Genomic DNA, 25,583 nt, shown 5'->3' on the forward strand with positions numbered 1-25,583 from the left:
CCAGTGGTTAGCACTTTCAGAGTTTGGCCCTAATTGGTAGGTGGGACACGCACAAACTCTCCCCTACTGAGCTGTGTGGAGGATGAGTTCTCTTTCCTTCCATCCTCAGTTCCCACAGTGTTTTCCCCCACCCCCACAAAGGGAGCCTGTAAGTACTTGAGTCAGATCCGTCCCTTCTCTGCTCAGAACCCTCCATGCCTCCTACAGCAAAAGCCAAAGTCCTTAGAAAAAAAGCCGAAGTCCTCATTGCAGCCCACAGTGCACTGCAGGACCTGTCCTCACTTCCTCTCACTGTCCCCCTCTATTTCCCTGTGGTTTCCGCCATACTGGTCTTCTCACCAGAACCTGTCAATCTCACACCAGCCTCAGGGCCTTTGCACTGGCTGTCCCTTGTACGTGGACCACTCTCCCCGAAATATCTGCATGGTTCACTCCCTCATCTCCTTCAGGTCTTTACTCAAATGTCACCTTCTCAGGTGACACTGGGTCTAAAAATCAGTCCCTTCCTACCCCACATATCTAATCTGCCTTCCCAGTATCATTGTTTCCAGAACTCACACCACATTCTAACAGATGACATCATGTTCTTATTTATCCTGCTTCTTGTCTGTCTCCTCCACTAGAACATCAGCTCCTGGAGGATAGAGGTCTTTGTTTCTTTCACTGCTGGGCCCCCATGCTAAGAAGGAGAAGGGTGCCAGGCACCCAGAAGGTTCTCAATACATAGTAATTGAACAAATGGAATGTAGAGAAAGCAGTTTGCACACTGTTCCCCCGCTGGCATTATTGATTGTGAGCCTTAATGAAAGGGAGGTAATGACCTGGAGACCTTCACACTGCGAGGCTCAAAGTTTGACCGTTTTGGCCCAAGCCTGGGTGGAGTCAAAGGTCGAGGTGTCCAGCCCATTCCTGTGGATCAAAGGCTCAGTTGTAGGTGACCTCTGTCCCCAATGGGCCAGCATCAGCCTTGCAGCCCGGAGAGGGTCTTTGCTGGCCACGGGCATGATAGCAATTTAGGGAGCATATATTGGAAGCTGGAGGGCCCCCCAACACCTGGCCATACCTAGCCCCCCATCACTGTGCCAGGGTTTTCACAAAGGCCAGAGTCAAGGCTGGAATGTTGGGGGGGCAACCTTCAGATAGAAGATGCAGGGTATGAGTGCAGGATTGATAGGGGGGCGGTCTGACCTCTTTGGGGGAGCTGTTTAAAGTACATCGCCATCCACTGCCAAAACATGTGCTGTGTGTTTGTTTGCAGCTCAGTTTGTGGGTGACTGCCAAACGTGTGAGGAGGAGGAGGGATCCCCATTGAGGCGTTCTCCGCCAACCCCTAGGGACGGGCCTGATTTGCGTAGATGTTTCCATTCCCTTCAGTTCAGCGTCAAAGCGAGTGCGTGGAGCAGAAAAAAAGGCGCAGAGACAGCCCCCTGGGTTTTGGCAGAGACTCAGACCCCCTCAGGGCTTGAACCCCTGGGTAGGGCACATGGGCTCTCTGGGCCTCAGTTTCCCCCTCTGTAAAATGGGGGTATAATCACCCCTTCCTCATGTTTTGTGTCAGCCTTGCACCTGTGTACACTCAGGTCACCCATTCCCTGCTCTGTCCCTGCCCCATGGCTAAGGGCTGACCCCTGCACAGGATAGCCCCCTTGTCCCCTGCCATCTGTGCCCAGATTTAGCCAAAGGCAGGCACTGAGGGTAGATTGGAGGGCGAGAAGATGGGAGAAGCCAGGGTAGTTCCCCTCATCTGCTTCTGACAGCATCTCCCACTGGACACGGCCTCCCTATTTGTTAATATGCAAGTTATCTCACCCCCACCATGCTTTGGTTTCCCATCTAGGTCACCAACCCCTGTATTAAAGCCCCTCTGTTTGAGATATGTCTGTTTTCCTAAGTGGACTTTTACTGATGTAAGGCAGTTGTGAGGGGTTTCTGTTTAAGATACAATTAAAAACAAATAAAGTCTCCCCTTTTCAGTGTACAGTTCCACAAGTTTCCGCACACATATACAGTCATATAAACGCCACCACAATCAAGATATAGAGTTGTTCCATTACCAAAAAATTCCCCCACGCCTTTTTGTAGTCAACCCCTCCCTCCACCCTCAGGCCCTACGAGTCACTGGTTGCTCACTGTCCCTATAGTTTGCCTTTTCTAGAATGGCATAGAAATGGAATCCTATAGTATATAGTCTTCTGCGTCTGCCTTCTTTCCCTCATCGTGATGCATGTGAGATTCATCCATGTTGTTCTATATCGCTTGTTCCTTTCAGAACTCGAGGTTTCAAATATTATATGCCTGAGTGGTCTTCCACGTGAAGATAAACTGCAGTGTGTCTATTCATCCCTCAGTTAAAGGAGCTGTTGTGAGCTTTTGATGCGCTGATATTTGCAAACAGCTTAGGACAGTAACTGGCACATGATATATGGGTCAGCTGTTATTATTATGCTGGTGGGGGGCTGAAGTGGGCCTTTGGGGTTCCCCTCTCCCCTAACTATGTACGTCTCCCTCATCTGGAAGAGACAGCCCACCCTTCTCAGGCTCAATGGGCTAAAACTGCATCTGGTGCAGATGTGGCAGGGACTGGCCTCCACCGGCAGCCTCCCCACCCCATTCCTGAAGCTGAAAGTGGACCTCAAGCCCATGGATGGACGAAACAAGGCCGCTGCAGCTCCGCTGCCTGCCAAGATCAGCATCTGGAAAGCTTCTCTGCAGCTGGGCCCCTCCCCCAGCCCTGGGGTGATGCTGAGAAAGTTGGGACCTGTCTCAGACACTTCTCCTTGTGCAGTTCCTTCTGCCAAAACCTGAGAGCTGGGGGTGGGGGGAGAGTGGAGGCCCAGAGCGGATGGAGGACAGTCCCAGACCTCATCAACTGGGGGGAGTTTACCAAGTTTGGGCTGGGGTGGGATCAGAGGTCAGAGGGTTTCCTTCACCTCTGGACTACAGAGAAGAACATTCTACATGTCACCAGTGACCGACGTGGTCCTCAGTAATAACCACCGCCCTTCTATTCCAAATCAATGGGGGAGGAATGGGGACGGGTGTCACTACGGCAGGACTGGGTCTGGGACTTGGGATGAAAAAGAGGACAGAGAGCTCTAGTTCAAATCCTACCACGGATGTGTGCCTCACTTTCCTCATCTTTAAAATGGGGTGAAGAAAAGGCAAAACTATGGGGACAGAAAAAGATCAATGACTGCCAATGATTAAGGACGGGTCGGGGGGGTAATGGATAGGCAGAGCACAGAGGCTTTCTGGGCCAGCGAAACTATTCTGTATGATACTATTGATATAATGGTAGATATGTGTCATTATACATTTGTCCAAACCCACAGACTGTACAACACCAAGAGTGAACCCTCATGTAAACCATGGACTTGGGGTGATAACAATGTGTCCGTGTAGGTTCATCAGTAGTAACAAATGTGGGCTTCCCTGGTGGCGCAGTGGTTAAGAATCCGCCTGCCAATGAAGGGGACACCGGTTCGAGCCCTGGTCCGGGAAGATCCCACATGCCGCGGAGCAACTAAGCCCGTGCGCCACAACCACTGAAGCCTGCGCACCTAGAGCCCGTGCTCCGCAACAAGAGAAGCCACGACAATGAGAAGCCCGCGCACTGCAAAGAAGAGTGGACCCCGCTCACTGCAACTAGAGAAAGCCCGCGTGCAGCAACGAAGACCCAATGCAGCCAATAAATAAATAAATAAATAAATATATTAAAAAAAAAAGAAAGTAACAAATGTGCCACTCTGGTAGGGGCTGTTGACGGTGGGGAGGCTATGTGTGTGTGGGGCAAGGGATATATGCAACATCTCTGTACTTTCTGCTCAATTTTGTTTTTGGGGTTTTTTTGTTTGTTTGTTTGCTTTTCTTTTCTTTTTCATTTTCTTTTTTTGGCCATGCCACGCGGCATGCAGGATCTTAGTTCCCCGACCAGGGATTGAACCTGTGCCCCCTGCAGTGGAAGCATGGGATCCTAACCACTGGACCAGCAGGGAATTAGCTCTGCTCAGTTTTGCTGTGATCCTGAAACTGTTCTAAGAAATAAAGTCTATTTAAAAAAAATGGGATGATGATGATAATCATAATACCCACCTCCTAGGGTTGGAAGATTCATAGAGCCGCACCCAGCACAGTGTGTCCGTGTGAGTGTAAGCCACTATTGTCAGTGGCCCTGTAATTACTGGAGACTGCTCCAAGCCTCTTCCTTTTCTTCTTTTTCCCCTGGTTGGGAGCTCCCCAAGGCAAGGGCCCCGTTTCCTTCCTCTTCTGCTGTTCTCTCACTCAGGGATCCCCCCTAGGAATGGTTCACCTTTCCCCTTTGACACCCTGGACCATCAGGGCGTCTATGCCGGTGTTTCCCAATTCTCTAGCCCGTTCCCTCAGCTGACCCAGTGGAGACCTCATGTTACCCCAGAAGTGCGAGGTGAGGGGGGGGAGGCAGAAGTGGCTTGCTGGTGTATCTGTATATCCCTGGGGACATCACCTTTGTCTAGGGGCCATGGTCCCCCTAACAGACGGCCGGATATGTCTGCAGCCTTGATAGTACCCCCCCACCCACAGGTCCCTGAGGGGATAGCAAACTGCTGAGCCAGCCAAGGCAAGCTGGGGGGGGGACTTCCTCCCCAGCTCTCAGATCCTCACAGAGGGCTTAGATTTCCGCTCTGATAGCTCTCTGGCGAGGAGAGGACCCAGTTTTTTTAGTACTTTGTCCTTTGTGGGTTGAACACCTGGTTTCTAGAGGTTGTACAGCTGCACTTCATTTGGGCAGAGGATTCGGTAAGGTTGTGCTGAGGTCTGAGTGGACCCCAAGATCTGGCCCGGAGCTAAGTGGACACTGAAATCTGGCTCAGGAAAAGGAGTGAATTCACTCTCTGGCTTTTCTTATCTTCGCATCAAAGCCCTGCTACCCTGTGTTAGAATGGTCTGGTTTCTTCGGTCTCCTCCAACGCACTGTCAGTTTTGGTTGGCAGAAACCAACGAGGTATCACCAGAGCTGGCACAGAGCATTCTATGTTGCATTATATAAATATATATGCTGTATACCTGTATGTAACATTAATATATTGATTAATATTCATTTCCTTATTCATAACTTAAATATGTTTATTCTTTTTTTTTTTTTTTTGCACCGACGGTACGTGGGCCTCTCACTGTTGTGGCCTCTCCCGTTGCGGAGCACAGGCTCCGGACGCGCAGGCTCAGCGGCCATGGCTCACGGGCACAGCCGCTCCGCGGCATGTGGGATCTGCCCGAACCGGGGCATGAACCCGTGTCCCCTGCATCGGCAGGCGGACTCTCAACCACTGCGCCACCAGGGAAGCCCCCAATATGTTTACTCTTAATATAAATTTATTTCATAGCGACACGTTGAATAATAGCGTAGATGTTTATTAGCAATGTTATTGTTTATTTATCTTATTGATACTATTTGTTATTATTATTATTACAGGAACAATTTTACATTAGAAGTCTGGTGATTTGTTACCTTCGATTTGATTTTTCATGTCTTTGTAAATTTTTTGAATTGGTAATATGAGCTAAAAATTTCAAACAGTCCCCCCCCCACCCCCAGGGTACACCATGAAAAGTCTGGTCCCCTCTCACCTGTTCCCCTGCCACCCTCCCCGTCCCCCTCCCTGGGGGTAACCGCTGTGACGGTGTCTTGTGCCCTTCTCCTGGAGATGGCCTGTAGGTCCACAGGCAAATGTGTGTGTATTTATACAGCCCTTATAAATATATCCAGAAATGCAGGCAGGCAAACAAGCAACTGGTTTACATTGCGCTTTTTTCATCTTAACATGTTGAACACAGTTTCATATCAAGACTACTCCATTTTACTTTTTAATAGGCATAAACGGATCAACTTTAATTTCCTTTTTCAAAGTTTTGCTGTTCAACACTGCTTATGGAGTGCAGTATGCATACAGAAGAGTGTGCTGAACTTCTCCCTTTTTTTTTAATGGGTTGCATTGTCTGGGATTTAAGCATCCACAATTTTTTGGTAAATATTCAGCTTTTCTGAGGTATCCCTGGCATGTAACATTGTAAGATATTTAAAGTGTACATCCAGGTGATTGGATATATGTATACATTGTGAAAGGAGTCCCCCCCATCTAGTTAATGAACACATCCTTCACCTCACATATTTATCTTTTTATTGTGGATGTGAGAGCATTTAAGTTCTACTCTCTCGGAAGTTCCAATTGTTTGATACAGTATTACCAACTGTAGTCACCATGCTGTAAATTAGATCCCCAGACCTTATTATAACTGAAAGTTTGCACCCTTTTACTAATCTCTCCCTATTTCCCCACCCACCACAGCCCCAGCAACCACTTTTCCTACTCTCTGTTTCTGTAAGTTTGACTTTTTCTTTTTTAATTCCACATAAAAGTGATACAATGTGGTATTTGTTTTTCTCTGTCTGGCTCTTTTCACTTAGCATAAGGCCCTCAAGTTTCATCCATGTTGTTGAAAATGACAGGACTTCCTTTCTCATGGCTGAATAATATTTCATTGTGTGTGTGTATGTATATATATATATATATATATATATATATATATATATATATCTCACATCTTCATCCATTCATCTGTTGACAGACACTTAGGTTCCATACCTTGGCTATTGTGAATAATGCTGCAATGAACATGGCAGTGCAGATACACTTTTTTGTCATTTTGCTTTTCAACACTCTTCACTGAAGTATCATATACATATAGGGAATTCCCTGGTGGTCCAGTGGTTAGGACTCCACGCTTTCACTGCTGAGGGCCCAGGTTCAATCCCTGGTTGGGGAACTAAGATCCCACAAGCCACGTGGTGCCGCAAAAAAAAAAAAAAATAGAGAGAAGATAGATAATACCCTCTCCCTCCTTTTTCTTGCACTGTCTGGGTATCAAGCAGTCTACCTTTCAATTTAATTTATTGTTGGAATAGGGCACATGTTACAAAAGTCAAAAGGTACAAAAGCATTCACAGAGTGAAAGCTACCTCCCTCCTGTCCCCTGTCCCCTATCTTTCAGTTCCTCGCCCAGGAAATTTATCAGTTTCTTCTTGCAATATTCTGGATATTCTGAGCACACACAATAGAACATCAACTCCATCGGAACAGGGAGTTTTATCTGTTTTGTTTCCTGATCTATCTCCAGCCTTTTAGTACGGTATCTGGCACATAGCAGGTGCTTACTGTATGTGGTAAGTAAACATATAAGTAAGTAAACATATAAGCAGATTACGTATTCATCTTCACAAATAGTACCCTCCTGAACATAAGTTCCACGAAGGCAAGGGCTTTTTTTCCTGTTCTGTTCACCGCTGTGCCCAGTAGGTACACCAAAAACATTTTGTTGAAGGAGTGAGGGGCGTGTTGTCTAGTCACTGATTTCACACACACGCGTCAGTAAATGAAGGTGTGCTTCATCTTTGCAGCCAGGCACCCAGATATGCCCAGGAAAAGCTGAATGAGGAAAAGAGGGAAACTAAAGAACTGGATAGGACTTCCCTGGTGGTCCAGTGGTTAAGACTCCACGCTTCCATTGCAGGGGGCACGGCTTCCATCCCAGTCGGGGAACTAAGATCCCTCGTGCCACGGCAAAAAAAGAAGAAGTGGATAGAAGATTGGGCCTCAAAACTTGAAAGGCAGGACTCAGCCTGGGCCTGCTGGTCAACCATAGCGAGAGCAATCGACTGACAGAGGCAGTGGAAGCTTCTGGGTGCTCCCAGTCTTCTAGGGCAGAGGGGCCAGCGCCTTAATTCTGGGGCCTTATCAAGGCAAAAACCAATCCATTCTTTGAGGCAGGGCCTGGCACATAGTAGGAACTTGCTTATTTGTTGGATGAATACACAGTGGGCACTTAATGCCTATTTGTTGTGTTGACACTTAGTAGGTGCTTCGTGGCTCCTCGCTGAGTAAATAAAGGGGATTCCATGTGCTCCTCCAATTCCAGGCTCCCAGGGATGGGCCAAGAGTACATCTGCAATCCAAGACAGTCGTTTCAGGTTGAGGTCACCTGGCCAGGAGCGACTGGACAGCACGGGGCTGCGTGACGTCATGCGCCGACCGCTTCTCACGGGTGGGGGCTGGGAGGGGCAGGGCTGGAGGTGGGGGTGCGGACAAAGGGACCCCGCGCGCCTCCTCCCCGCCCGCCTCCTCCCCGCCCGCCCTCGCGCGCGCCCCGCTGGGCAGGCCACATCTGGAATTCATTGCTGCTGCCGCCGGAAAGGAGGCGGAGATAGGGCGGGGCAAGTGGGGGCCGAGGCGGCGCCTCTCCCGGTCCCCCTACGTCCCCGGTCCCCAGCCCCGGGACGCAGAGGAGCCCGGCGGGCAGTCCCAGCCCTAGCCGCGGCCGTCCCGGGGACGCAGACGCCAAAGCCCCTCCGGCCAGGGCAAGGACCCGGGTCAGCCTAGCCAGGTGAGCGTGCGTGGCGAGGGGGAAGCAGAAAGGGCGGGCCCTGGTCCCCGGAGGTCGCGGGATCGGAGCTAGGGGCGCCGGCCAGGGGTCGGGGGCGTCGCGGGCGCGCACGCGCCGCCCGTGCTCCTGCTGCACCGAGAGAGTGGTCATCGTGCGCCCTCTCCACGACCCCAAGAGGCCCCACTGCCTCAGCCGCGAACCCCCAGACTGAGCTCCCGCCTTCTCCAGCGGCAGGAAGTTGGCCCCGAGGAGAAGGCGGAATCCGAGCGCTTTCGGCCGGAGACTGGGAGGCTGGATGGCGTGCCCCCGGACCGGGGGTTTGGGGAGTGTGTATGGGGGAGGGGAGGACTCCCCTCTTTGCTGACTCCAGCTGGGCGAAGGCGAAAGGTGCCGCGCGCCGCAGTACCTCCAGGCCAAGGGGCGGGGCCCCAGAGGAAGGCAGTTGCCCACCTCCTCCACATCTGGTCCTCTGCCTCAGTTTCCCCGAGTTGTTCGGCTCTTCCAGTCCCCCCGCGGGGTCGTGGCTTTGTTCTGGAAGGAAACTGAACCTGACTGCGTGGCTCCGGCGTCTCTTCTTTCCCCTGGGACCCGGGGATGGGGCGTGGGTGAAGGCACCCGTGGCGCGGACCCCGCGTGGTTCCGGGCCCAGCCAAGCGTGGGAACCTCGCCCACTCCTCTGGCACGAGTTGACTCACCCGGGGATTTCCATCCCCTCTCCCGACTGTGCCCTAATCGGACGCTCCGGGCGCCACGTACTGAGCCCACGGTCCCCCGCGTGGTGCGACACGCGTGCGGCATTCGCGGTGCAGCTGCTGCTGGGATCTGTCCCCACCTCTCCCCAGTCCTCTGGGAATATCGAGGCTGGGCCCCTGGCTGGACGCAGAGGAGCTCCCCACCCCCACTTGGAGATGTGTGGGTCACCCGCGTGTGGCTGTCGCGGGAGAGAGGAGGCGCGGCCCCAGAGGCAGCGAGTGTGGATACCGTGCATTCCACCGCCAGATAAGGAGGCCGAGACTGCAGCCCGAGGGCGGGGTCGGGTCGTGGCGCCGTCTCCACGGAGACGCCCAGCTGGGCTTCGCCTGGTGGGGGTGGCCTCCCAGCGGACCAGGGGCGTCTCCAGCCTCCCCTGCTGTTGTTTGGGCCTGGGCTGAGTTTAGGAGCCTCCGCCCTCGGGGGCCCACTGGGGCCTCGTTCGTTTGGTCATCCACCCACCCATCCATCCATCCATCCATCCATCCATCCATCCATCCTACATGTTTTCTGAGCACTTTCTGTATGCCAGGCATCATTCCAGGGAGTGAAAACAGACTTAGTTGCTGTCCTCTGACACACATTCTACCCTGGAAACAGACAGAAAACAAGAAATACAATCATTATTGCTGAAATTGGCAAGTGCTGTGAATATAATAAAAAGATGCTGAGGTAGAAAGGGCCTAGGGAAGGCGGCTAGGATAGCCTGGTGGTTAGAGGAGCCCGCCAAACAGAAACCTGAAAGATGGGCTTTGTGGGAAGGCCATGTCAGGTGGAGAAACAGCAGAGGCAAAAACTCTGAGGTAAGAACGGGGCTGACACGTCAGAGGCCAGTGTGGTTGCAGTGGACTGACCCTGGGGGAGAGTGGGAGGAGGCGAGGTGGGCAGGGGCCAGGCCATTTTAGGTAGTGGGGAGCCATGGAAGAATCTGGAGCTGAGGAGTGACATATTGGAGCTATAAATTTAAAAGCTCCCCCTGCATGGAGACTGGCAGTGTAGAGGGCAACTGAGGGGAAACCAAGCCTAGGGGGCTGCCCTAGGGCATGGGGCATGGGACCACTGAGTGCCCAGGGGAACAGTAACCACAGGGTCTGCCTCCATGGAACTTGGGGGAGGGTCTCCTGGAAGCCACTGAGGCTTCCTCTTGCCTTCTACTCTCCTAATCTCCCCCTGAACAGTCTTGGTCTGTCTCGCTTCCCTTCCCTCCAAACCCTGTCACTTGTCCCCCTTGCTCCATTTCAGGCCTGGCCATTCCCCAGTGCTGAGCCCAGGGACGTCTTCTGGGAGGGAGTCAGGCCCTATGTTAGCCAGGCCTGGGAGCCTGACACAGGGAGGGGGAGCAGGAAAGGCCTGGGGGTGACTGTGCCAGCCCCAACCTCCAGACCCTGCTTCCTCTTTCTGGGAAGCATGAACCTGCCTTAAGCAAGGTCCTAGTGGAGAAGACGGAGGCATCGTGGGCCTCAGATTCCCCTTCTCTAATGAACCACCCCTCCTGAGGCTGCCCAAAGTGAGGATCTTCCCCTCAGGGAAGAAGACAGACATTTTGGTCAGTCCCTGGGGTACGAGGGCTGAAACCATTTCTTTCTTTCTTTCTTTTTTTTTAAATAAATTTATTTATTTATTTATTTTTTGGCTGCATTGGGTCTTTGTTGCTGCGCGCGGGCTTTCTCTAGTTGCGGCGAGCGGGGCTACTCTTCGTTGCGGTGCGCAGGCTTCTCATTGCGGTGGCTTCTCTTGTTGGGGAGCACGGGCTCTAGGCACACGGGCTTCAGTAGTTGTGGCACACGGGCTCAGTAGTTGTGGCTCACGGGTTCTAGAGCGCAGGTTCAGTAGTTGTGGCGCACGGGCTTAGTCGCTCCACGGCATGTGGGATCTTCCTGGACCAGGGCTCAAACCTGTGTCCCCTGCATTGGCAGGCGGATTCTTAACCACTGCGCCACCAGGGAAGTCCTGAAACCATTTCTTATTTCCCTAGGAAGCGGCCATAAATCTTTCTCTTGGCTGCCAGACAAGAGAGGGGTCTGAGCGGCGGCGGAGGGGGCGGCCTTGGGACACACCCTGGGCTTCTAGCCCACCAGCAAGTGTGCTTCCCAGACCTGCGATGGGTCCTTGATTCTCAATTATGATCCCCAGGAGGGGCAGTAGGCCAGGGCCGCCTGGGGGCGTCTGGTCGGGGTGACCCAGCGGTCAGGCCGTGGTTCAAACTCTCCCCGGGGACATCCACACAGTCTTAATAATGTCCTGGAAAGAAGTGAGCTCCAACCGCCTGTAAAGGACCAGATCAGTAGTGCTAGCCATAGAGCGCCCCCAACTGGGCCAATCGAATGTCGAGGATGGAAAGCTCAGGCCAATAGGCGAATTGCTCAATGCCCTGGAATTGAAAATGAGCCAATCAGGGCGCGGGCTGTTTCTGGCCCGACGGCCGGTCTGGTAAGGCCCAGACCTGGGCCAAGCCGGCTGCAATGGGCAGAGGGCATCGGGGCGACCGGGGCTCGTCCGGCAGGGGAACAAGGAGCCTCTGTGTGGCGATCTGGGCGGGGCGACAGTCCCTGGGGATGTGCACAAGCCCTTCTCTGTTCCCAAACTAGGACGGATGTCCCTTCGCCCAGGGGGAGCAGCTGTCTCTATCGGGCCAGGAGCCAGGGCACCCCCTCTGAGGGGGTGTCCGGGACTGAGATGGCTGGACGACCCCGGAAGCCCCTCATCACTCCCAGGCTCACTGGGAACCGGCCTAACCAGCCTTTTCTGGAACGGTGCTCCTGGCACTCCTGGCGTGCACGTGGTCCTTGCTAGGCGTGTTTCCAGGGACCTGGGGAGGTCTCTTCCCACGGCCCCCCCGCATTGAACTAAAGGCTGGTCTGGAGCTTCCTCCTGGCTCCCCTGTGCCCCTCGTGAAAGGCAGTCACTGCACCAGCTCCTCTGAGACCCCGCCCCCCAACTACCAAGCTGGGGGGAGGCCATGAAGTCGGCCTCTCACCCTCTCTGCCCACGAGCATCTTCCCGCCCCTTCCCCCCACGGCTCAGTTTTCCTTGAGAGAGGGGTGACTCAGGCTTTCATGAAAGCGAATACCGTTCCCCCCTCCCCCCAGGGCTTCACGCCCCCTCACCACTCACATGGCTTCGCACAGCTGCCCCATCCTCCCAGCCAGGACCTCCCAGACGGGTCTCCTGTGGCTCCCCCATCCCATCACCCCCTCCCAGCCTCCCTGCACCGGATGTGACTGAGGAGCCGGGACTCAACCCTGTTTGTTCCAAGGGCCTCACATCTGGATTTCATCTTGGCTGGGGAGGGGTGTGCCAGCGCCCTGCCCACCACGCTAGGACCCTCTGTCCCAGGGCAGGGCTAGATGGTGCTGATGAGATCAGGCTGTTGGGAATCTTGCCTGGTTGGCTCACTCAACATCCCTTACCAAAAGATTGGGAGGAGAGCACCTAGTCCCTAGCTGTGGGTGTGGCAGGAAGAGGGAAGCTAATAATATTAGCTAATAGTTATTGAGTGCCTGCTGTATGCTAAGGGTGCCTCGTGTATCGTTCAACGGGATTTTCCCATCACCCCTCTGAAGTGGGCTTTCTTCTCCCCACTGCACAGATGAGGCCATTGAGACTTAGAGGTCAAGTGTTGAGTGACTTGGCACAATATCCCACAGCGTGTCAGAGGTGGAGCGGGGTTGAACCTTGGATTGCCTGCAGGGTCTGAGTCCTTGAAAATGACGTGACCTCTGTGGTGCTCAAACCTCAGGTGTCTCCCCAAGACCTTATCTTGGGAACACGTATGGCCTCTAGGCTTAGACCCAGCCTGAGATCCAGGGCAGTGGGTGGATGGTGCTATCAGCGAGAGCATCTCACTGACCCAGGTTGGCAGGCGGCATGAGGCCTGAGGCTCCAGTGTTTTCAAGAAATGAGACAATCCCTCCAGGTCCTGGCGAAGACTCCCTCTCCGGGTAGGTGGGTAAGGCTTCCGGAAGTCCATTTTGTGTCTTTCATGCCCTTTGGGGGAGCTTCTGTTCCTCTGAAGGACACTGTAGCCTAGAGGTTATAGAGTCTTTGAAGTGGGTCTCTGAGGCTCTGGCCACTGACTAGCTTTGAGGCTTTGGGAAAGTGAATTGAGCTCTCCGGTTTCCCATTTGTAAAGCAGAGATGATGATAATTCTGACTTCACGTGACAGAGTTGGGACTTGAACCACAGCCGTCCAGAGTCAGCCCAGGCAGCAGCCACGGCACTGACCCGTCTGTCTATCTTTTCTCTCTGCAGCTCTGACAGCCCCATGGCCCCAGCCGGCTACTAAGCCCCACCATGGGCAACGTGTACTCAGAGTACCTAAGCCCCAGCAAGGTCAAGGAACACTATAATTACACCAAGGAGAATCTGGACACGACGGAGACGCCCTCCCGCCAGGTGGCCTCAGCCCTCATCGTCATCCTCTGTTGCGCCATCGTGGTGGAAAACCTGCTGGTGCTTATCGCGGTCGCCCGCAACAGCAAGTTCCACTCGGCCATGTACCTGTTCCTGGGCAACCTGGCTGCCTCAGACCTGCTGGCGGGCGTGGCCTTCATAGCCAACACTTTGCTCTCGGGCTCTGTCACACTGGGGCTGACACCCGTGCAGTGGTTCGCCCGTGAGGGCTCCGCTTTCATCACGCTCTCCGCCTCTGTCTTCAGCCTCCTGGCCATCGCCATCGAGCGGCACGTGGCCATCGCCAAGGTCAAGCTCTACGGCAGCGACAAGAGCTGCCGCATGCTGCTGCTCATCGCGGCCTCGTGGCTCATCTCGCTGGTTCTCGGCGGCCTGCCCATCCTTGGCTGGAACTGCCTGGGCCACCTGGAGGCCTGCTCCACCGTCCTGCCACTCTACGCCAAGCCCTACGTCCTCTGCGTGGTGACCATCTTCTCGGTCATCTTGTCAGCCATCGTAGCCCTGTACATCCGCATCTACTGTGTGGTCCGCTCCAGCCAGGCCGATGTGGCTGGCCCGCAGACACTGGCCCTGCTCAAGACGGTCACCATCGTGCTGGGCGTCTTCATCTTCTGCTGGCTGCCCGCCTTTAGCATCCTCCTCCTGGACTATGCCTGTCCTGTCCGGGCCTGCCCTGTCCTCTACCAGGCCCATTACTTCTTTGCCTTTGCCACCCTCAACTCACTGCTCAACCCTGTCATCTACACATGGCGCAGCCGGGACCTGAGGCGGGAGGTATTACGGCCGCTGCAGTGCTGGCGGCGGGCAGCAGGGGTGCAAGGGGGGCGAGACGGGACCCCGGGCCACCGCCTCCTGCCTCTCCGCAGCTCCAGCTCCCTGGAGAGGGGCACACACATGCCCACATCACCCACGTATCTGGAGGGCAACACGATGGTCTGAGGGGCAAGTGGGCTGACAACCAGGCCACCACAGCAGAGGGCTCCATGGAGAGGCACCGGGTGCCCTGGGACAGAGACATGGGGCTGCCAAGCAAGATGCCCCCATTCCACAGACCTGGGTGATGCTGACGATATTTCACACCTGGGCTGGCTGACTGAGGCACTGACCAGGTGGATGGCACAACTGCAGCCGGGTCCTGGAGGCCAGCGAGGTGGCTGGAGTGACCTCTTCAGAACTGGATCGTGGGGAGCGCCGGGTGGGGGGCAGACCTGGAAAGAGCCCAGGTGACAGCAGGCAGGTGCTCGAGAGGAGCACAGCGCAGGGGCAGTCTGAGCCTCCGCCCTGTGCCTGACTTCCCTCTCTGAATTTAGCCCCCTTGCCACCTTCTCTTGTGGTTCCACTTCCCTAGAACCACTGTCCTGAGGGGCTGGAGACCTCCTCCCTGACCGTTCTGGGCGGCCCTGGCTAACAGTTCCCGGGCTCAAATCCACAGCTTCCCCAAATTTCACCAGCTGCCGCTTTGGCAACTTCTTCCCTTTCTTCTGACTCTCGTGAGTGAGATGCCAGGAAAGCACGTGGCGGTGGGGAACTAACCCCCATTCTCAGACCTCATTGGCCAATTGCACTATTCGGGGCACAGAGGAATCACCCAGGGCTAGAAAAACCGGTCTGGGGGCCTGAAGAGGGCTCTGGGCCTCCCAGTGGGGCAGGGTGGAATTGGAGAAAGTTCTAGGGGAGCTGTTGGTACAGGGCCCCAGACCCCCAAAAAACAACCACCCCCAAACTCTCTCACCTCCAGACCCAGCCGAGGTACCAGATCTCATAAGGCAGGGCAGCCTTGAGCCCGCTGTGCCTCCTTTCAGGTTGCATTGAACGGAGCATGGGGGTAGGGGTGCCGAGGACAACTGTGGGATGCCCTCCTGTTGCCCGCTTCAGAAGGACTTTGTTAAATTCTGTGGACAGATGGAAGGGACATTGCGGTACAAATGTATATTTATGTGTGTCTGTCAGTGTCTGTGTGTGTGTGTGTGTGATGTCTGTGATCCCTTCTGCTCACCCTGTTTCCCCAGAATCGATGCTATTTTGTCTCCCCACGTCTGTGTTGAAGCTACCAAAGAGGGATCTGGTCCCCGCACAGACTCCTTTGTAATTCCTTGCTTATGTCCCCACTTGAGAGCTGGGGTGCAGCTCACCTGGGGGAAGGAAACTTCACGCCTCAAAGTGATTTCTCATGACTGCAAAGGCTGGGAGAGGGGAATCTCTGGGGGGGCAAGGAGCCAGTCGGGGGCTTGTCTCCCCTCATACAGCTCCCCGGATGCCCCTCGTGCCTGAGACCCAGGCCCAGGCCAATAAACGGTTCAATGTCTCTTCCTGGTGGTTGTTGTCTTTTTAGGCTTAAGGTGGCAGTTCCCCTATTAGCATCCTGTGGCTGGGGGTGGATGGGACAGGGGAGGGTGGCTACTGCTCAGACAATTCATCCTTTGCCAGCCTTTCCTCGGTGCCCCCAGTCCTGGCCCAGCCAGAGACAGGATTGCAGTGGCTTCTGAGAAAACAGGGTCAACACTGACTTTCTCCCTAGGGTAGTTATCTGGCCCCTCCCAGTGATTAATTAGGCCCAGGACCTCCATGCTATCCTTCAAAGAGAGAGCCTGGCGGGCGGTGGGGGCCCCCTCTTCTTCATCCCCAGTACACATCCCTCCTGGGGAGCTAGAGAGATGGTCTTGGGAGACAAAGGCCCAGATACCGCTCTAAAGCACAGTGTTCCTGAAAGGAATGGCCCACCCTCCTCAAGCACTTTCCAGGCAGGAAGACAGAATCCTCAGGAGGCTGGAGTTACTATAAACTGCTTTTATGGAGATGTGGGTTCAGAGAAGTTAAGTGAGCTGCTCAGGGTCACACAGCCGGTTGGGCCAGTGCCTGTCTGGATTTGAACTCAGGCAGGCTGACTCTAGATCCTGCCAGCTCCATCACTGGGTCAGAGAAAAGATCCTCAAACCCCTCTTTGCCATGGAAGGAGCGAGGAGTGTGGACTGCCAGCCTCCACCGGCAACAGCAGGATCCAGGATATGCCCAGCTGGGATGCAGCTGAAAGGTGGGTCCCTAGCTCGGCTCCAGAGTGACCCTCCCTCCTTTGCCCACAGGCACAGGGCCCAGCGGCTCCTTTGAAGATAGATCTGGAGCTTTGATGGGGAACCCAGGCCCTGAAGCTCCGCCCAGCAACACCAGCGCAAAGCTGGGGCAGCCAGCTGAAGCGAGGAGTGGGGCAGACGGTGGCCAGAAGCTGAGACCCACACCCCCCATCGGAATTCCCCTTCCTCCAGCAATTCAAAGACAACCTCTGGAAACCTGAGCCCTCGCTGGGATTGGGAGGAGGAAGAAGCACAGGCCAGAGTCAATACATTTCCCGCAAACACCCACATGCTTCCTTCACCTGCTCCTTCAGGCATCCGCTCAAATGCCATCTCCTCAGAGAAGCCTGCCCTGACCACCTTCTTCCCTCTATCTAGCCCCTCACCTTCTTACCACCTGGCGGTGTAATACACATCGGTCTACTTCTCCCTAATTAAAATATTTACTTTTTTTTTTTGGCTGCACCACACAACATGTGGGATCTTAGTTCCCCGACCAGGGATCGAACCTGCGTCCCCTGCATTGGAAGCACAGAGTCTTAACCACTGGACCGCCAGGGAAGTCCCTTTTTTATTTAATTATTTTCCTAATTAAAATATGAACACCTTGCAGATAGGACTGCATCCTATTCACCACCATCTCTAGCATCTTTCTTAGTACTTGGCACGTTCCCACCAAAGGACCTTAGCACCTGCTGTTCCTTCTGTTGGGAATGATCTTCCTGCAGACATCTTTGTGACTCTTCTCTCCTCCTTCAAGTCTGTATTCAAATATCACACGCTGGGTGAGGCCTCTGGCCATGAACACAATTTTTTTTTTATCCTATATACCTCCCTTGCTACTCGCTCATACGCAACACATTTCGCTTCTTTATCTTGTTCATTTTATTATTATTATATTTTTGGCCATGCTGCGCGGCATGTGGGACCTTAGTTCCCCAACCAGGGATCAAACCCATGCCCCCCGCATTGGAAGCGCAGAGTCTTAACCACTGGACCGCCAGGGAAGTACCTGTCTTGTTTATTTTCTATTTCCCCTTTAGAATGCCAGTCCCATTCTAAATGCCAGACAGCAGGAGTTTTTGTCTGTCTTGCTCTCTGAATGGCCTCAGTGCTCAGAGCAGTAGCCAGCTCACAGTAGGTGCTCAATAAATGTTGAATGAATGAAAGCCAAAGCAAATGGGTGAATGTTAAGTGCTGTGAAGAAAATAAAATAGGAGAAGCAACAGTTTTAGGGTACTGTATTCTGAGGGGAAGGCATTATTATAGGCACTCTGACAGAGAAAGAAACTGAGGCACAGAGAGGTCAAGTAATGTGCCCAAGGTCACGGAGCATGTGAGTGGAGGGGTCTGGATTTGAACCCAGGCAGTCCTTTTATTGGGCTGCACCACTCAGCTTGTGGATCTTAGTTCCCCAACCAGGGATCGAACCTGGGCCCTCTGCAGTGGTAGCATGGAGTCCTAGCCACTGGACCGCCAGGGAATTCCCTTTTTTTTTTCTTCCTTTTTCTTTTTTTCAGGCAGTCCTTGATTGAAGACCAAATCACATCTCATTCTCCTCAGTATGGCCGTCTGAAGAACTGATTTGCTAATATCTCTCAAATCTCAGAGCCTAGAATGGAATGGACCAACCTGTAGGGATGCAAGATGACTTTCACCTCCTTTTTCCCTACAGAGGCTGTTGGCTATTAGGGAGCATCAGAATCGCCTGGAAGAACCTGTTAACATGCAGATTCTTACGCTCCTCAGTCAGAGATTCTGATTAAATAGGTCTGGAGTGACCCTAGCGATGCATGTTTTTCATCAAGCCCTGCCAGTGATCAGAAAAAGCATCATCTTGGGACTTCCCTGGTGGTCCAGTGGGTAAGACTCCGAGCTCCCAATGCAGGGAGCCCAAGTTCGATCCCTGCTTGGGGAACTGGATCCCACATGCATGCCGCAACCAAAAGATCCTGCGTGCCACAGTGAAGATCCCATGTGCTGCAACTAAGACCCGGCACAGCAAAAATGAATAATAAATAAATATTTTTTTTAAAAAAAGAAAAAGCATCATCTTGGGACCATATTCTGAGAACCATTCTAGACTCCTTAATCTAGAGCAGTGCTGTCTAGTAGAACTTTCTGTGGCCATTTAGCACGTGAAATGTGGCCAGTGTGAAGCTGAATTTTAACTTTAATTAATTTCAGTGTAACTGGCCACATGTGGCCATTGGCTACAGTGCTGACTGCACAATTCTAGATTCCATATCTGTAGTTTCTGCAGCATCTGAGCAGCTGAACTCACTTGGCGTGATGTTGCCATTTCAACAAAAATTCCCGTCTTCCACTATTATCATTGTGAATGACATTGTAGCTTCCGTACATCACTTTATGATTTTTGGACTATTTCTTTTAATAATGATATCAGTGATATTCTGCTGTTAATGACAGAAAACACGAAATATTTGTACCTTAAATAAGAGAAATTAATTTCTCTCTCATATATAAGCGTTTCAGAGAAAATTGATCCTGGGTAAGAAGGACGATGCCCACTTACCCGCAGTCCAGGCTCCTGTCTTTCTGTCTGTTTATGTATCTATCTATTCACACATACATCTACCTAAATACTTCACTGTGTTTCCTAAGGACAAGACATTCTCTTATATAACCTCAGTAAAATTATCATAATCAGCAAATCTACAAACCTTAATCAGATTTCACCAATTGTCCCATTACCAACCTTTATAGCAGAAGAAACTCCCAGCTCACTTTTTGCATTCAGTTGTCTTTTTAGTTTCCTTCAATCAGAGCAGTTTCTGAACCTTTCTTTGTCTTTCATGACCTTGACATTTTGGAAAAATATAGGTCAGTAATTTGGTAGAATGTCCTTCAACATGGGTTTGTCTGATGTTTCCTCATGATTAAATTCAGGTTATGCAATTTTGGCAGAAATACCAAGGAAGTGATGCGTCTTTCTCAATTAGTTCCATCACTAGCAATGCTAACTGATCCCTTGGAAGTACCTGCCAAGTTTCTCCACTTTATTTTTTTAAATTAATTAATTAATTAATTTTTGGCTGCATTGGGTCTTCGTTGCTGTGCGCAGGCTTTACTCTAGTTGTGGTGAGCGGGGGCTCCTCTTCGTTGCGGTGCGCGGGCTTCTCATTGCGGTGGCTTCTCTTGTTGTGGAGCACAGGCTCTAGTCACACGGGCTTCAGTAATTGCGGCACACGGGCTTCAGTAGTTGTGGCTCGCGGGCTCTAGACCACAGGCTCAGTAGTTGTGGCTCATGGGCTTAGCTGCTCCTCAGCATGTGGGATCTTCCCGGACCAGGGCTCGAACCTGTGTCCCCTGCATTGGCAGGTGGATTCTTAACCCCTGCGCCACCAGGGCAGCCCACATTTGTTACTGCTGATGAACCTGCACGGACACACTGCGGTTTCCCATAATTTGGTACTGGCTGATGGCATCCCCTTATGTCATTTAACAGGTTCCTTTGTCCCCAAATTCAAGAATTGAAAGATATTCAATTCTTTCTAGGTGGTGCTGGAAACTCACCAGGAGGATATGATGTCTGGCTGTCTCTCTCTTTTACTGAGGACTAAGACTGATCAAGGGGTTCACGTGCCATCAGCCTGATCCTGTGTTTGTAAATTCCCCATCCGACTGTCCCCTAATGGTTTGATCACCCGTGGACTGTCGCTTGGACCTATCATTTCATTAGTCATCTTCAAAGGGATTCTAATCCATCTCCCCATCCTCGCATTCTGGCCATCTTTCTCATTTGTCTACAAAACAAATGTACTTCCCCAAAGTCAGACATCCGACATCCACCACCTTTCCCTAAATGTCTTGTCTGAGAATAGTTAAATCTGTCACGAAAGGGAAGTGAATTTGGGTAGGTGTGACTCATTGTCGGCGGCATTTGTGGGGTTAGTTTCAAGAGTGCATACTCTAAAGTTAAAACAAAAACCGAAAGGGCTTCCCTGGTGGCACAGTGGTTAAGAATCTGCCTGCCAATGCAGGGGACATGGGTTCGAGCTGTGGTCTGGGAGGATCCCAGATGCCGCGGAGCAACTAAGCCCACGAGCCACAACTACTGAAGCCCGCACACCTAGAGCTCATGCTCCGCAACAAGAGAAGCCATTGCAATGAGAAGCCTGCACACCGCAACGAAGAGTAGCCCCCGCTTGCTGCAGCTAGAGAAAGCCTGCGTGCAGCAACGAAGACCCAATGCAGCCGAAAATTAAAAAAAATAAGTAAATAAATTTATATTAAAAAAAAAAACCCAAAACAAAAAACAGATTTGAATCTCAAATCCAACACTTGACAACCCAAGTAGACTTTTGGCAAATCATCTGACAAGTCTAATCTGGTTTCATCATCTGTAAAATGGTATGTTCATAATCCCAACCTCAAATGCAAAATGGTACTGCCACTTTGGAAAACAGTTTGGTAGTCTCTTAGAAAGCCAAACATAAACTTACCATGAAACTCAAAATAATTACGCTAAGTGAAAGAAGTCAGACACAAAATATCGTAAATTGTATGGTCCATTATATGAAATATCCATAAGAAGCAAGTCTATAGAGACAGAAAGTAGATTGGTGGTTGCCTGGGGTTGAAGGTAGGAATGGGGATTAACTGGAAACAGGCATGAGGATTCTTATTGGAGTGACAGAAATATTCTATAACTGGATTGTGATGATAATTGCACAACTTGGCAAATTTACTAAGAAAACATTGATTTCTACTTTTTTTTTTCTTTTGCAGTACGCGGGCCTCTCACTGTTGTGGCCTCTCCCGTTGTGGAGCACAGGCTCCGGACGCGCAGGCTCAGCGGCCATGGCTCATGGGCCCAGCCGCTCCGTGGCATGTGGGATCTTCCCGGACCGGGGCACGAACCTGTGTCCCCTGCATCGGCAGGCGGACTCTCAACCACTGCGCCACTAGGGAAGCCCTCTACATTTTAAAATGGGTCGAAATTTTGTGGTATATACATTTTACTTCAATAAGCTTATTAAAAAGTAATTCCAACCTCTCAAAATACTTATTGAACACTCTATTTTATTCCTACCCTCAGAGATCTTACATTCTAGTGGGGGAGACAGGCCATAAAAGTAAATATATAATACAATGTTAGGAAGTTTCCATTATGGAAAACAGTATGGAGGTTCCTCAAAGGAGTAAAAATAAAACTATCATATGATCCATCCATCCCACTTCTGGGTGTATATCCAAAGGAAATGAAATCAGTATCCTAAAGAATATCTGCACTCCCATGTTTATTGCATCATTACTCACAGTAGGCAAGATATGGAAACAACCTAAGTGTTTGTCAATGGATGAATGAATAAAGAAAACATCATACGCACATAAACATACACACACAGGGAATATTATTCGGCCATAAAAAAGGAAATCCTGCCACTTGCAACAATATGGATGAGCCTGGAGGACATCATGCTAATTGAAGTAAGCCAGAAACAGAAAGACAAATACTGTATGATTTCATTTACATGTAAAATCTAAAAAAATCAAACTCACAGAAGCACAGAGTAGGATGGTGGTTCCCTGGGGCTGGGGGATGAGGGAAAGGAGGATATGTTGCTCAAAAGATTCAAGCTTTCAATTATAAGATGTATAAGTTTTGAGAATCTAAAGTACAGCATAGTGATTATAGTTAATAAAATTGTATTGTATTTTTGAAATTTGCTAAGACAGTAATGTTCTCACTACACACAAGAAATGGTAACTAACTGAGGTGATAGATGTGTTAATTAGCTTGATTGTAGCAATCATTTCACAATGTATACATAAGTCAAATCATTGCATTGTACACCTTAAACATATGCAATTTTTATTTGTCAATTATACCTTACTAAAGCTGGGGGGAAATGCTTCTTAAACTTCCTAAGTGGGGAGGGTGTGAAAAAAAATACAGCTACCTGGGCCCTACCAGGGCCTGGAGAATCTGACTCCAGGGCCCAGGACTGTGCATTTTATACTGTACCCCTCCTGATGTGAACCATCCTTGACTTACAGTTTTCAAAATGCTGATTTGGGGCTGGTTTTAGGCTGTAAGATATTGCCCAGAGGAAATATGGCTGGAATGAGGCCACTGCTTTGTCACTTCTATGGGTCTAAATCAGTCCTTCTCATCCAGGGTGATTCCACGCACCCACGGGATCTTTGGCGATGTCTGGAGACATTTTTGATTGTCCCGCCTGGGGGTAGGGGCGCTACTGGCGTCTAGTGGGTAGAGGTCAGGGATGTCACTAATCACCCTGCAATGCACAAGACAGTCTCCCATGACAAAGGCTCATTGGCTTCAAGTATCCTAAAGTGGTGTCCAGGCAGTGGTGCCTGCCCTTCCGGGTCCTTCCGGCTGGTCAGCTGGTTCACCTGGGAGAGTGGAGATGCCCTGACTGGAGTCTCTCTTTGTCAGGTAGTTGTAATAACTTGGTGATTGCTTTGGAGAGGCAGTTTTGGCTAACTAGCGGTCATTTCTGGGAAGGAGGGGTTTCATGTGAAGTTCTTCGATTCAGTGGCTAGAGCGGGCCCCATTCTCACCCCTGTTCCGCGTGGTGAGGACGATTTTGTTTGCAGCTCAGGAGTGGACACGGTGTGTTTTGACTTCGTGTGCCAGGAGGTGAGTGATGCCTGGAGGGCTGACCACTGTTTTTCTCTAGGGACTGGTGGCTGCAAATGGGCGGTGGCCATGGGACCCAGGCCAGTTGAAGATGGCTGGGGTGGGCTGAGGGAGGCAAGGTGGGACCTATGTGTCTTAGAAGGAAGAAAGGAATGAGGCCCAAGCTTGAAGTGGGTGACAGAACTGAGGAGAAGTACCCTGGACCAAAGCACTCATTCCAGGGGTGGAATTACTGGGTCAGAGGGCAGGAGTACATTTAGCCTTAGTAGATATTGCCAAATCATTTTCCAAAATGGCTGTACCATTTGGGGCTCTTCCAGCAACACAGGAGAGTTCTGGTCTTACTAAAACTTGTGAGCATTTGTTTTTTCATTTTAGTCATCCTGGCATGGATGGGTGTATGTGGGAGCTGTTAACCACATTGAGGTTTCATTTTGCGTTTCCCTGATGACTGATGAAACTGAGTAGCTTCCCATTTGAGTCTTGGCCATTTAGATATCCTCTTTTATGAAGTGCCTGTTCAACTCTTTTGTCTACTTAATGTAAAAGAGATTGCCTGTTTTTTTCTTATTGAACTCTCTGTGTATTGTAGATACAAGTCCTTGGTTGGCAGACATATGTCTGTGGCTTGTCTTTTTTTTTTTTTTTTTTAAATTTTTTATTTATTTATTTATTTATTTATTTATGGCTGTGTTGGGTCTTCATTTCTGTGCGAGGGCTTTCTCTAGTTGCGGCAAGTGGGGGCCACTCTTCATCGCGGTGCGCCGACCTCTCACTATTGCGGCCTCTCTCATTGCGGAGCACAGGCTCCAGACGCGCAGGCTCAGTAATTGTGGCTCACAGGGCTAGTTGCTCTGCGGCATGTGGGACCTTCCCAGACCAGGGCTCGAACCCATGTCCCCTGCATTGTCAGGCAGATTCTCAACCACTGCACCACCAGGGAAGCCCCTGTGGCTTGTCTTTTAGTGGTATCTTTTGATGAACAAATTCATTTTAATACAGCCTGGCATATTTTCCTTTATGATTAAAGTGCTTTGTGTCCTGTTGAAGAAACACTCACCTACTCCAAAGTCACGAAGAAGCTCTATGTCTTATTTGAAAAGCTTTCTTGACTTTGCTTTCACATTTAGATCTGCAAGATCTGGAATTGAGTTTTGTATGTGGTGTGAGGTAGGGATCAGAGTTCACTTCCTTCCATAGGGCCATCCGGTGGGGCCAGCACCATTTACCAAAAAGACCATCCATTCACCAATGCTTTGCCAGTTGTTGTTTTTTTTTTTTTTTTGTGGTACACAGGCCTCTCACTGTTGTGGCCTCTCCCGTTGCGGAGCACAGGCTCCGGACACGCAGGCTCAGTGGCCATGGCTCACGGGCCCAGCCACTCCGCGGCATGTGGGATCTTCCCGGACCGGGGCACGAACCCGTGTCCCCTGCATCGGAAGGCGGACTCTCAACCACTGCGCCACCGGTGAAGCCCTTGCCGCTTGTTTTTGTTTCACATAAATAATATAGCCACATGGTCCAGCATTCCAAAAGGGCAAAAAGATTCAGAAAAATTCCTTTGCCAATAGATTTAACCCTGCTAATTAACATTCCTTATCTCCAGGAATTTATCCATGTCTTGTCTCTTTCCCAAGATTTTATGTGTAAATAAGTAAGTATACATAATTCCTTCCATCCCCCCCTTTTTTACATAAACAGTAGCACACTGTGCATTCCGTCCTATGTCTTTTTTTACACCCACTTACAGATAGGAAACAACCTCTAGGATATTATATAGAAAAATATTCTTTTATTTTTTGTTGTTGTGGAGTCTGTCACCGTATGAATGGTAAACAATTCTTTTATCTAATCCCCACTGATGGGGAACTAGGTTCTTCCCAGTATTTTGCTACAGACAAGGCTCAATGAATGGCTGTGTCCACTTCTCTCTCTCTCTCTTTTTTTTTTTTTTTTGGCCACACGGCCCGGCTTGTGGGATCTTAGTCCCCCGACCAGGGATTAAACCCCAGGCCCTGGCAGTGAAAGGGCCGAGTCCTAACCACTGGGCCACCATGTGCAGTCCTAACCACTGCACGTGTTTGTGAGTACATCTTAGGAGCAATTCCCAGAAGTAGAATAGCTGAATAAAAGGGTGTGCATTTGTTGTTTTGATGGATGTTTGCAGACTGAGCAGTTAATGTGGGGGAAGAGGCATCACACGCTCACTCATGCAGGGCTACCTGAGCCTTTGCTGTGTGCCAACTACATCGTAGGTACTTTGCTAGGTGCTGGCATAAAGTTATCACCCCAAAATGTGCGATCA

At 51.0% G+C, this 25,583-nt stretch overlaps 1 protein-coding gene across 1 annotated transcript; it reads left to right on the plus strand.

Annotated features, from left to right (window-relative positions):
• The first annotated feature begins 8,255 nt into the window (after window positions 1-8,255).
• S1PR2 (sphingosine-1-phosphate receptor 2) lies at window positions 8,256-15,884 on the plus strand. Its single transcript, XM_033854375.2, has 2 exons — window positions 8,256-8,415; window positions 13,418-15,884. Exon 2 carries the CDS (start codon window positions 13,460-13,462, stop codon window positions 14,516-14,518), a length of 1,059 nt encoding a protein of 352 aa, XP_033710266.1. The 5' UTR covers window positions 8,256-8,415; window positions 13,418-13,459; the 3' UTR covers window positions 14,519-15,884.
• The last annotated feature ends 9,699 nt before the right edge of the window (window positions 15,885-25,583 follow it).

This window comes from Tursiops truncatus, chromosome 3 (genome assembly GCF_011762595.2).
Source record: "Tursiops truncatus isolate mTurTru1 chromosome 3, mTurTru1.mat.Y, whole genome shotgun sequence".
NCBI lineage: Eukaryota > Metazoa > Chordata > Mammalia > Artiodactyla > Delphinidae > Tursiops > Tursiops truncatus.